General features: G+C 36.1%; 1 protein-coding gene across 14 annotated transcripts in view; it reads right to left on the bottom strand.

Moving 5' to 3' along the window:
* dab1.S (Dab, reelin signal transducer, homolog 1 S homeolog) overlaps nt 1–12187 on the bottom strand; it is a 433928-nt gene that overhangs the window by 13851 nt on the left and 407890 nt on the right. For 8 of the 14 annotated variants that reach the window (XM_041561400.1, XM_041561404.1, XM_041561396.1 and 5 more), the window contains 3 exons: nt 12075–12122; nt 8194–8256; nt 2972–3080 (listed from right to left, as the gene is read on the bottom strand). In XM_041561400.1, coding sequence (XP_041417334.1) covers nt 2972–3080; nt 8194–8256; nt 12075–12122 — 220 coding nt within the window. The remainder of the gene's footprint in view (nt 1–2971; nt 3081–8193; nt 8257–12074; nt 12123–12187) is intronic. The other 6 variants (XM_041561401.1, XM_041561405.1, XM_041561407.1 and 3 more) reach the window with 3 other exon arrangements.

Here is a 12187-nt window from a genome sequence, read left to right as displayed (position 1 = left end):
TTATTCATAGATTTTCCTCTTTCTGTGGTAATTTGCTTATGCTTGCTATCTCTAGAGAGCACTGATTTGCTGCTGCTTTATGTGTCATGTCTACTTCACTTTAAAGGAGGCAAAAACAAGACAAAATAGTACTCATTTATAAACATAGACGATAAATTGAGGCCAATCAGATCTTTGCTTTGATGCAGCTTTAATAAGTGATTGTCTCACCCTGATCATGCCCTGTTTTGACTACATAATGTTCTCTACATATGGGCAATATGAGCATGCTATTCAAGGTCACGCACATGGCCACATCAAGCCCCAGCAAGGCTGCCAGAACCGGGAGTAGGAACCCAGTATAGACCTCCATAGTACTCATGTGTGTGGAGGGGATATTTTTGAAGTATGAGGTTTACCCCAGCCAGTGTGTGGGTTTTCTCAGCGCAACTGTGGTGGGAGAATAGGTTTTTACTAACAGGTTCCCATTTAGCAGATAATTTAAAAAAATCAAGGATACTTATAATAAATGCAAGTTGCTATGCTTTTCTCCAGCCCCAGAGCTTTTTTCTATACATAGGAAAACTGGCCTGACATTATGGAAGTACTTTGCGTCTTATAGCCGTTGTTCAAAGCCGCACCATTCTGCTGCCTACATGGCTAGCACTCCCCCAGAGTTCAAAGCATGGGGGCCCGGAGAGAAGGTTGTGGCTGGGGCAGTATGGCCCAGAGAAAAGGTTGCAGCTGGAGCAGGAGCCCCAGAAATAGGTTGCTGCTGGGGCAGGGGGGCTCAGAGGGGGTTGGTGGCCCCTGTGTTAGAAGCCCTGGTGTGCCTGTTCCTTTGCAACATAACACCATTATTAAGAATTAGGAATACACGAGAAGGCAGCGATGTTCAAGGTCCTAATGTAACTAATGTAACTGGTGGCTAAGCAATCACAATTTGCATATTACCCAGTTTTTCTAATATTCATTATAGTAGTAAATTTAATGGACAGGAGTAGAAGGCTTATTTACGATGTGCAATTTTTGTTGCAAAGTCCCAAGTTTCTTTTTAAACCATAATGTAACACTTTTTATCATAATTCCACCATAATTGTGGCTGCACAGGGAGTTGTACAAGTCACAATTGTATCTAATGCAGCCAAGATAATGCAATTACATGGTTAGCAAATAGGATGAAAGTTGTGGTTCTTTGTGGTTTTGGAGTTGTGTCACTTCCACTACTCAATATTAAAAATTAAGTTTATGTGTGTTTTTTTGGCATATTTCTGCTGCTTCTATTGATGCAACCTGCTGAGAGAACCCTGATATTACAGCAACATTCAGAGTGGCAATAGCTCATGGCAAGATTTCCCATCTTCAGCAATCTATTATTCTTTTAATTTAGTTTATTTTGAAAAATATATCACATTCCTTTGACTATGTTTAATAATACTGTTTGCACAATTCACATCTCAAAATGATACCAGTATTTTTTCTTAACAAATGCAAATAATTTCAGACTTGCTAGTGGTCAGTGGGATTTTGTATTTAGGTTCTCTGATGAGCTTTAGGTCCTCCAGTAGAGGAGGTGGAAAACGTTTGGGCAAAAATTATAATATTGGAAAGTTGCTGAATTATTTTGATCCTTTAAAAATGTGAATTTTTTAAAACTTTTTTTTAAATATCAAAATGGCTTATTGACACAGGTCAGGGCAATTTGTTATAGAAACCAAGAGACCTAAAGTAAACATAATACAAACATAATGATGGACTTATGGGGTGTGGGGAAGCACCTCATTTTTTGGAGAAGGTTATTGCCTCTACAAATTAACAAAACACAAAGTACAGTTCTACCACCATCTTTCGTAAACTACCGTTGATGAATTTAAATAGGAAGGGAATGATTAGTATTTAGGCAGGCTTCCTCTAAATAGATGATTTAATTATAAAGTGGAAAAACCTTTTATTGGTAGTCTCCCCAAACACACATTTCACTACTACCCCCTCGGCTGTCTTGTCATGCAAAAGTAAGCAATGGTGACTCCAATGGCATTGTGTGCACAGTTACCAGATGTCAATCTCCTGGAACATCTTTGGGAACATTTGAAAAATGAAAGGCTTATGTATGTGTAAGTTTGGTCTGTTGCATATCAGGCCACATGCCTTCTGTAGCTCTATTTAGGGAAGGCACACTCACTTATTGGAGTATAAATGTGCATTGGTTTAATATCGATAACATGGTTTGGTGGAACTAAATGTATTTTTTATGTACGCACATTTTTATGTACATTGGTAGGCACAGAGTCTGCGCCTACCAAGAACTGTATTTAATGATCTATTCAAAACAAACACAGAAACCTATACATTTAGCCCAACACCAGATTATCGTAAGAGGTTTTAATAGGAATGCTGATGCTTTTTCCTGAACCCAAATAAACACTTTACTGGCCCCTACTAGTGGAACTGTTCTGGACTTGTTTAGATTAAAATCTAAAACCAGGGGTGATATGACAGTGTATGCTATGTAGAGGAGCATTCCAAAATACTAAAGAATCACTAATCATTATTAAAGTTCTCTTCAAATGCCTTAATATCCATGGGAATAAGAAAACAAGGGAGATGTTTCAAGAAAAGCTAAATTCAAAACATGAAGCAGATGGCAAAAACTTCACAACATAAATATAGATTTATGAATGTGGCCTCAGCTTCATGTTCTTAATTCTTTGCCCAGTGTCCTCCTTTATGCAATTACTGAAGGTGGGTAGACAATTCGATAAACCCTCTTTAAAACTCTTATCCTTGACTAATTTTGTTCATCTGGTGAATTATCCACATTGCTGTATTTGTAAATCTGTAAATGCCCTCATTCTTTTGTACACGTCTGTGTAATACATGGGTGGTTCACCAATATGTGGACAGAATGAAATAACATCATCATATATCATTTCATTTAAACTTAAATCTTTTTTGTGTGTGTATCTCCAAAGAAACATGGGCTGTTTTTCACCTGATGGTAGAGCAACGGAATTGTAAGGGAGAGTTCCAAACATATGAACAGGGGCTGGGTGTAGCTGAGATGAACATGTCATAAAGGCATCACCTGGAGTCGCTGGGGTCTACAAAAAAATGGAAAAATGGTGTTAATATCAGCAATGATATTTCAAATATTATATTGTAATGGTGGTCATAAAGCCTGAATATGAAGTTAATATAATGTTATCTCAAGGACAAGTCATATGTATTATGACATCAAAATAGCCTGGGCATACATTTCTGAACTTAGATTTCATGTCTTGGTTAACACAGATATTTCATTGTTATGGGAAATGGAAAGACTCATAAATTCACATAAACTTCTACACAGTCATTCTATTACCCACTGATCCTTTAGTCATTGTTCTCAAAATGTGCAGCAAATACGTTAATATTATAAAAGAGATTAACTAGACTACTTAGTACTAATTAGCACACAATCATATGCAGGTATGGCTTTTTATCAAGCAACTCATTATCCAGAAAGCTCCAAATTATGGGAAGGCCATATCCCATAGAGTCTATTTTAAGCAAATCATTTTAATATTAACAAAAGTGTTCCCTTTTCTCTATAGTAATAAAACAGTACCTTGTACTTCATCGTAGCTAAGCTTCAGTAATCCATATTGTTCGAAAATTTTAATGTTTAAAGGATAAGTAAACCTTTAAAATAAGTGAATGTTAAATTGATGAGTGCTATTCTAAGCACTTTTGTAATTTACATTCATTATGGTTTTTTTTATTCCAAGATAGATAAAGGATACATGTCCTATTAATATGAATGCATTTTGTTACAATAGAACAATAGAATTGACCACCAAGCAGCCAAGGAAGATGTCAGGAGAAAGAAAGAGCACTGGTCTGATTTTCTTCTGGAAAGATTTGAGAAAGGTTTATATTTTGTTTTCCTAACCAGAAAACCATCAGACCAGCCCTTTTTCTTTTCCTTGACTACTTGGTGGTCAGAATGGTCACAAACTGACAAGCTACTGTTGTAACAAAATTAATTTATATGTATCCCTTAATATCTTGGAATTAAAAAAATAAATAAATTATGAATATACATTGCAACAGTTCTTGGAATAGAACCCTCATCAATTTTACATTGTTATTTTAACAGTTTACTTAGCTTTTAAATGACTAGCAGACAAGGTATGGAGATCCAAATTACAGAAAGATCACTTATCCAAAAAAAAAAAAAAAAAAAAGGTCCCAAACATTCTGCAGCCTATGCACTGTACATCTGTAATATAGAAAATGCTCTAATTGACAAAACAAATTTCCAGAAAGTCCAGTTGCAATCTGTTCAACTCAATAAGGTTTCAAACTTACATTCTGCCATTTTGAGCAATCACACAGACCAATATTCTGATTAAATGTATTGACGATACTGAACTTGTGACTACTTATCCTGGTTACAGTTTATATGGTATATGCTGAATGCAGACCAAAATCACTAAATATGCTAATATTATTATATTATAAATAATGCATTAATCAATTAGCTTAAGATTCAGGGGGTTATTTACTACAGTCCAAAGTTTTCTGGGGATTTATGAGTTTCACTGAAAAAATCACAGCTTTCGGACGATTTTACGAAAAAATTGTAGGTCTCCATTGCAAAATCGTAGGAGTCAGATTTTTTTGTAATACTTTTTCCGCACAAGAAAAATTTGTGAGAATGTATTGATAAATAGGGGAAAAAGTAGTTGTGGATTTGGTCGGAGTTGAACTTCTGATTTTGATAAATAGTGTGACCAGGAAACTTCAAACTAACCTTTATCAATCCCTATTATATATTACATTCACACAGCTTTACTTGTAACAATCAATTAATACAGGATTATGGCCTTCTGAAAATAGAGTATTTTTGCACAATACCATAACCTCCCTGTTCCGCTCATTCACAGACTCCATTTTATCCAAGTAATCAAAATTATTTTCATTTTCTTTGTAATACTAAAACATTACCCTATACTTGATCCTAACGAAGATGTAATTAATCCTTCTTGGAAGCAAAACCAGCCAATTGGGGTTATTTCATGTTTACATGGTTTTCTAGTAAACTAAAGAGGAATTTAATATTGGTCGCTAATGCAAAATTAATTTGCAATTCATTAGAAATGCAAATAAATGCTTGCAAAGTTAAACATTTTGCCTATACTAATGCATAATTATTGTGGTCACCAGGTAGACTTGAGCAAACTGCTTGTAATTTGAATTGGTGATTTTTTGTCTTGATAAAGACAGTTTAAGATTCTGCTGGTGGAATCTATAGAACATTTTCAAAAGCCGTTGTATTTGCAAGGACAGGCAAAGCAGTCAGGTGATGAAAGTTACGTCAATGTGTCAGTGGAGAATTCTTTTGGAGAATCACTGATCCGCAACAGAGTTTTTTTTTATCTGTTCATTTAACTGTATTAATAGATTAAATAATAAGCAAGTGAACATGCAAGGAGAAACAATCACATTATCAAATGCTACTGATGAAAAATGGTAAAGCCTTCTGAAAAGGTATTTACATGCTCATCGCATTAAAATAGGGAAAAAGAAGGATTTAATTCTCTTTAGAAGCCTCTGGTATAATAGCATAGATGCAGCAAGATATGCAGAGCCATTTATCAAACTTGCAGACAACTGTTTAGATCTTATTAGATCTCAGAGCATGATATGGAACAATGGCTTCAAAGGTGGCATAGAGACACCAGGGCACTACTGTGTGGTCAATTAATAAGCTGAAATGAACCCGCATAATTGAATATTGAAAGGGGTACAACATCGTTAAGGAATATCAAGTTTTGAGTCTTTTTTAAAGTTAACCTGCCTTGGATTGCTGTGGATGCTGAGAGTTAATGCACAAAACAGCTGGAGGGCAATGAGTTTGATTTCCCATGAGGAAATATTAACATGTTACTATAATCCTAAGAGGTCTAAGATCACATCTCTACTCAAGTAAAATCTGTTCTGTATTGTAAAATATATACATATGTTCTTGACACAAACAATCTGACAAGGAGGCAGGATACTTGCTGCCCTTGAACTGGTTGAGGCGTCTGGCATGTGATCTCAGTGCTCGAGCCGTGACTGTATATATTTTAATATCCATCTACAGCAGTGATAAACAACCTCAGCTAATCAGACAGCTGGCTATGGCCCTAATTTATCCCCATGGCTCACATATGACAAAATGCTTTATTACACCTGAAAAAAGAGCGATTGTCTGAAAGGTTATAGCAATTTCCAACGAAGAACAAAGCAGCATGGTTTAAGAAGTAGTTATAAAATTGTTTGAGGTCTTTACGGGAAACTGGATGCTGTCAGTCTTACATCTTCAGTAAGTAAGCTTATTTATATCTGAGCTGCTCATAGACAAACACACGTAAATCTCATTGGGCTGATGCAAGACGACCTTTTTTGAGACTTTATATTAACATCATAGGGTCAGAAGATGTGCCTTCCCCTAGCTACAAAGGTCTGTCTATGCATAGTCAAAAAAGTCTGTCAGTCACAGAAGTGGTTGTAGTGTCAGCATTTAAAAATGTGGATTATTCAATTATAATGGAGTCTGTGGGAGATGACCTTTCCGTAATTCTGAACTTTCTGGATAACAGGTTTCTGGATCCCATACCTGTATACAGTAAATTACACAGTGATACAAATGAAGCATGATAATCAACAGCTGAAACAGAAGCATGCTTAAAGGGCACCTGTTGCCAAAATATATAATCACCAAATAAAGGTGTGGGATAATAGAGCCCGCGCTCCAGTTGGGGGTAGTAGTTTTTTTGTTTGTTTTTTTAAATTGCCCCCCTGCCAGCTCTAGGACACTCACATTGGGAGGGAGCTCCCAGTGCAAACAGCCATGTCGGTCAGAGTGCATGTGCATAAAGAGTTTCTGATGTCACGAGCATAATGAGCAAGTTGTGCCATTTGCTCATTATGCACATGCGTGTGCCCCAACATGGCTTCTTGAACTGGGAACTCCCTCCTGGTGAGGGTGGCCTAGCACTGGGCAAGGGGCTTTTTTTTTTTACCTCCAACCAGAGTGCCTGCACTAGTGATGGGCAAATTTGTCCCATTTCGCTTCACCATGAAATTCGCGAAACGGGCGAAAAATTAGGGAAACGGGGATTTGACACCGTCAACAATGCACCATTGTCAAAATGGGCGCCGGCGTCAAAGTTGGCACTAGCGCCCATTAAAGTCAATGGGTGTCGATTAATCGTTGCCGAAGACGGTTGAGAATTTTCACCAGCAAATTCGCTAATTTATTCGCCGGCGTCAAAACGCGGTAACTTGCCATGAATTTTAGCCTGCGGAATAAATTCGTCCATCATTAGCCTGCACCTTTGGTTGGAGATAATATATTTTGGCAACAGGTGCCTTTTAAGAGCCCCAGGACTAAACACCATGATGTATATGGTTACAAATAACTTAAGGAGGTTAAACTGTTTTTTATGATTCAGGTTACCATGTGTGATAAACTGGATTATGATCCTGATGTATGGAAACGTCACTCAATATTCTGTTCATGAAAATGACAAAATAACTGCATAGGAATAAGCACTGCTTCAAGACTGAGCTAAATAGGTTTGATGGTTGCATTGTCGATTATGTTAACTATATAGTGTTATATAAAAAAATATATGCATTGACACATACACAAGAAATTCACACTCACAGGGTCTATCCAAATGGCTTACCTATGTTTACAATGTGTATTAATTAGCTCAAATAAATAAAACATGAATGCAAGAGTAACTGATTCTTGATTTCTTCTAGCTGACTATTATACATTGGGTATATCAACTGTTGCATAGGCAGTGAAAACTGTTCTTCTACATATGGCCATAAGTATTTAAAGGAGAACTAAACCTCCCCGTACCAAAAGCCCCCCTCAACTTCCAGGCAATGGTACGGGATGGGTTTAGTTCTCCTTTAAATATATTTAAATAGTTTACCTTGCATATATTATATAAATAACAATGTACACATGACCATGTATTCATGACTCATGTATTGCATATACAATATATATATATATATGTGACACAAGAGACAAAACTAAGTGCCAGTTATAGTCACTAAACACCATTTAAAATTATGCATTTTAATATTATGTATTCAGCATCATTGAAATGTATTTTTATTTTTTTGTCATGAATAATAAATAATTAACTACTTTTATTTACTTACTGAAGGAAACATTACGTCAGGAGGAGTAGACATATCTCCAAAAAGTGCTAATTGGGTAACAGCCTAAGAGAAAACAAAAATGAATAAGAAAAAAACATTACTGATTTCTTATAATAACAAACTGTACGATGCAGCTGTAAGTCTGTCTATCATATATTCTATCACAGTGTTATATTTAAGTTATTTGATGTTGTACACACTGGTTTGCTTGTCCTGCTTCTTTGCTCTGCATTGACAGGAAGCCTGTACACAATGGACATGCAAGATAGAAATGCTATAATACTTAACAATCTGAAACATGAAATAGCGAGACAAAATATAAACTTTTATCATTATGAAACTTTATTTTTTTATCTATATATAGTATCACCTTTTGCGTCTAAATGTAATAAGGATTACTTCCCTCCTCCTATTTCACTGTTAAGTGTTTTCATTTTATTGAATTGTTAATTGTATCATTATTATTATTATTATTATTTAATATAGGGTTTCCCACAAACTATGGCAGCCTTTTTATAATCCCCCAGCCACCCTGTTCAATAACGTCACCCCTACCAATGTTACTTTGTTACAATATATTAAGATTGATAATAGATTGAGTGCAAAGGACCTCTTGTATTTGTCTCTTGTCAGAGCCTCATTGCACCATAATGTATTCTGAACCCAATTTTACAAGATCCTAGGAATCCTTGCTCATATTTCCTATTCACCCTTTAAAGGGAGGAATCTGTGTACCGCCCACTATGGAAAGCAAGTTCCAGATCATGGGATCTTGGGAAATGGTTTCTAAGAGTCAGAGACTATTATGGTTTCCTTTTAATCCATGAATCTTTGTATTAAATATTTTATCCTTTAAACAACATTTTGTTGGACTCCTGCTGAATTCTTTAATCTTCCTTACTAATGATGAACAAAGTTTAACTCCTCTGCTGCATTTAGGTCTCATTGGTTGCCACTGTTTGTTTACAATCATGGTGTAACTGTCATTAATTCCATTGCTCTGCAAACTGTCCATTCCTAAAATGTATGTCTATCAAAGATGTGTTGTGAATAGTGTGTATTAATACATTTCTTTAGTACTTCATGCATTTGTTATTGAGCTGATAGTAGTATTTCTCTGCCTGCGTTTTTCCAGTGATGGGAAACTGCCATGTGTGAGATGGACCTCATTTACACGGACTGCATCTAGGAAAATATTCTTTTCTCCTAGACTATTGTGGTACTATTATGGTACCAGTAGATTAAGAGAGAAGCCCAATACACTAACACAGAAAACAGGCAGTGCATGCCAGTGTTATAAATGTGTTCACTGGAGCAGATGCCCAAGTACATGTATTTTACCATTTTAAGAAACATAAAAAGCAATAGGTTAGGCAAACATCATGTCGTTTTATAGTAAAAGACTAGTTAAATTGCCTTGTATAATGCTAAATTTAATAGACTGAGAACTGAAAATGTATATTTCCCAAATGAAGCAAGATAAATTGGATGCTGCTATTTTGTAGCTCTGTCCTGTAAATGAATCATTTGTAGCACACTTGACCTCGTTTTCCACAAGAAGGCCAATTTGCAGCATAGCACTCAAGGATGCTTTTATAACCAAACATTGAAAATGCTGTACCAAACATGGGACTGAAAATTGTAAAAAATCCAAAAATGCATGACCTTTTCATTGCACCTTTTAAGAGAAAGAACAAGCAGGATATAATTAAAGTTTGATAAGCGCTGGCCACAATTTTTTTACCAGCAATAAATGGCAGCATTTAGCAGCTGTCTTAAGCATCTGTTGAAATTAGAACTGTCACTGTTTTAATTGAAGGTCCTTCTAAAGATCCTAACAGATATACATCATGCTGCTGATTATGCATCCAAGCTGCACTGAACAGAATTTACAAGGCAGAGTTCTAACCACTATATTTAATGGGTAAATGTTATGCCTTGTCTATAAAAAAAATCACACCTAGAAAATGAAGTAAGGAAAGTCCCCGAGGAAGAGCACAGACAGTGCTCAAAATGTTTGAAGTTTTATAAATACATTATATTTTTGTAATAATTTCCTGTGAGTGCTGTACTTTTTCTATCTACATTTGTTTTTTCCCGCAACCAGGTCATTTGATTTTGCAGTTAATGGTTGTGCTCCTCTCTGTTCCCGTATATATACTGTAAGAGGCAGATTTATCAAGGGTCGAATAGTGAATTAGATTTTTCGAGTGTCGAAATTTGAATTTTAATTCCCCTATTTGAATGTAAATTCGAATGTGAGATTATCTCACACTTGAATATTCACCACCTAAAACCTTTTTGGAGAGGTTAAAAGCCTTCCTGACATTCGAGTTTTTTTGGAGAAAAACTCAATTTGTACGAATCAAATACGATTTGAATTTTCGGGTTGGAACTATTCGTTCGAATATTAGACTCACATTTTTTCTTAAATAACTTCCCAGTTGAATTGTGAGTATATTTGAATTTATTAGATTAAAAAAATGTATTATATAATGAATTATATACATCACCAACGGCAATCTTCAAAGTGTCATTTCAATGCAAGCCGCCATATTTTTTATCCATTTGCAACACTTCCCCCTTACAATTTCAGTGTCACTGTAACTTCAAGGGGGGCATCTGTTACAATTGAGGCAGACGTGTTTAAAGAAAACACGAATTGTACATAACTGAACTGAAAATGCATTTGCCATTCAGTGTTAAAATTATATATCTTTGTCCAATTCCATGGCTAACTTCGCTGAAGCAATTATGATGCTGTTTGAGCAAAATTCCTTAATAGGAAATGGCACAAGTGCAGTAGCGACACTAGGGGGCAAGAGCAAGGGGAGGATTTAGACACAACTGACTATGGCAAACTTGTGAGACACCCAACTTCCCTTTTCTATTGTAATAACCCTTGTGGTCAAGCATATACAGTGACACACAAGATATCCTATTACCGTATATACTCGAGTATAAGCCGATCCGAGTATAAGCCGAGGTACCTAATTTTACCTACGAAAACTGGGAAAACTTATTGACTCTAGTATAAGCCTAGACACAACTACAGCCCTGTCTCCCAGCAGCGCACATTTCGCCAAAGAGACCCCCCCAGCGATCAACCGGACTTCTTTGCAAAGTTGATGGTGACAGAGAATTGCCAAACGGATTACTGTGTGCATTGTCCCACTGTCCCACTACCATGTACTGTTAATCTTTCGTATAACCAACAGAGGGTGCTGTGTGATATTACCATCACTGTTAATCTTTCGTATAACCAACAGAGGATGCTGTGTGATATTACCATCACTGTTAATCTTTTGTATAACCAACAGAGGGTGCTGTGTGATATTACCATCACTGTTAATCCTTCATACAACCAACAGAGGGCGCTGTGTGATATTGAAGTCACTGTTATTCTTTCATATAACCAACAGATGGCGCTGTGTGATATTGCAGTCACTGTTATTCTTTCATATAACCAACAGAGGGCGCACTGTTATTCTTTCATATAACCAACAGAGGGTGCTGTGTGATATTGCAGTCTCTCCCCAAGTGAACTGTTGGTATAGGAATGATTAAAAGTGACTGCAATCTCAGCTACTGTCTGCTGACCCGAGTATAAGCCGAGGTTGAGGTTTTTCAGCACATTTTGGATGCTGAAAAACTCGGCTTATACTCGAGTATATACGGGATATATAGTCTTTACTCTTATTACATGTCGGTAATGAGTTACAATATTCTTCCCTGCTTCATCATGTATTCACAAGTAGTATAAAGCCTTGGCATTGTATCATTTATGAATCTTTATGTACATATGACGTATACATTGGAAATATTATCCATATATTATGTTTATATGACATTTTGTTTTCTTATACCTAAGCCAACCTTACCTCAATGGCATCAAAAGGAATTTCATCAAAAATTATTAAGTCTCCATTCTGTAACAGTAAAGAATGAATGATGACAATGGAATGATTAACAGCATACAGAACAATGAACAGGC

This window comes from Xenopus laevis, chromosome 4S (genome assembly GCF_017654675.1).
Source record: "Xenopus laevis strain J_2021 chromosome 4S, Xenopus_laevis_v10.1, whole genome shotgun sequence".
In the NCBI taxonomy this organism is placed as follows: domain Eukaryota; kingdom Metazoa; phylum Chordata; class Amphibia; order Anura; family Pipidae; genus Xenopus; species Xenopus laevis.
Note: the sequence above shows the minus strand (reverse complement) of the source record. Positions and strands in the feature narration are given on the sequence as shown.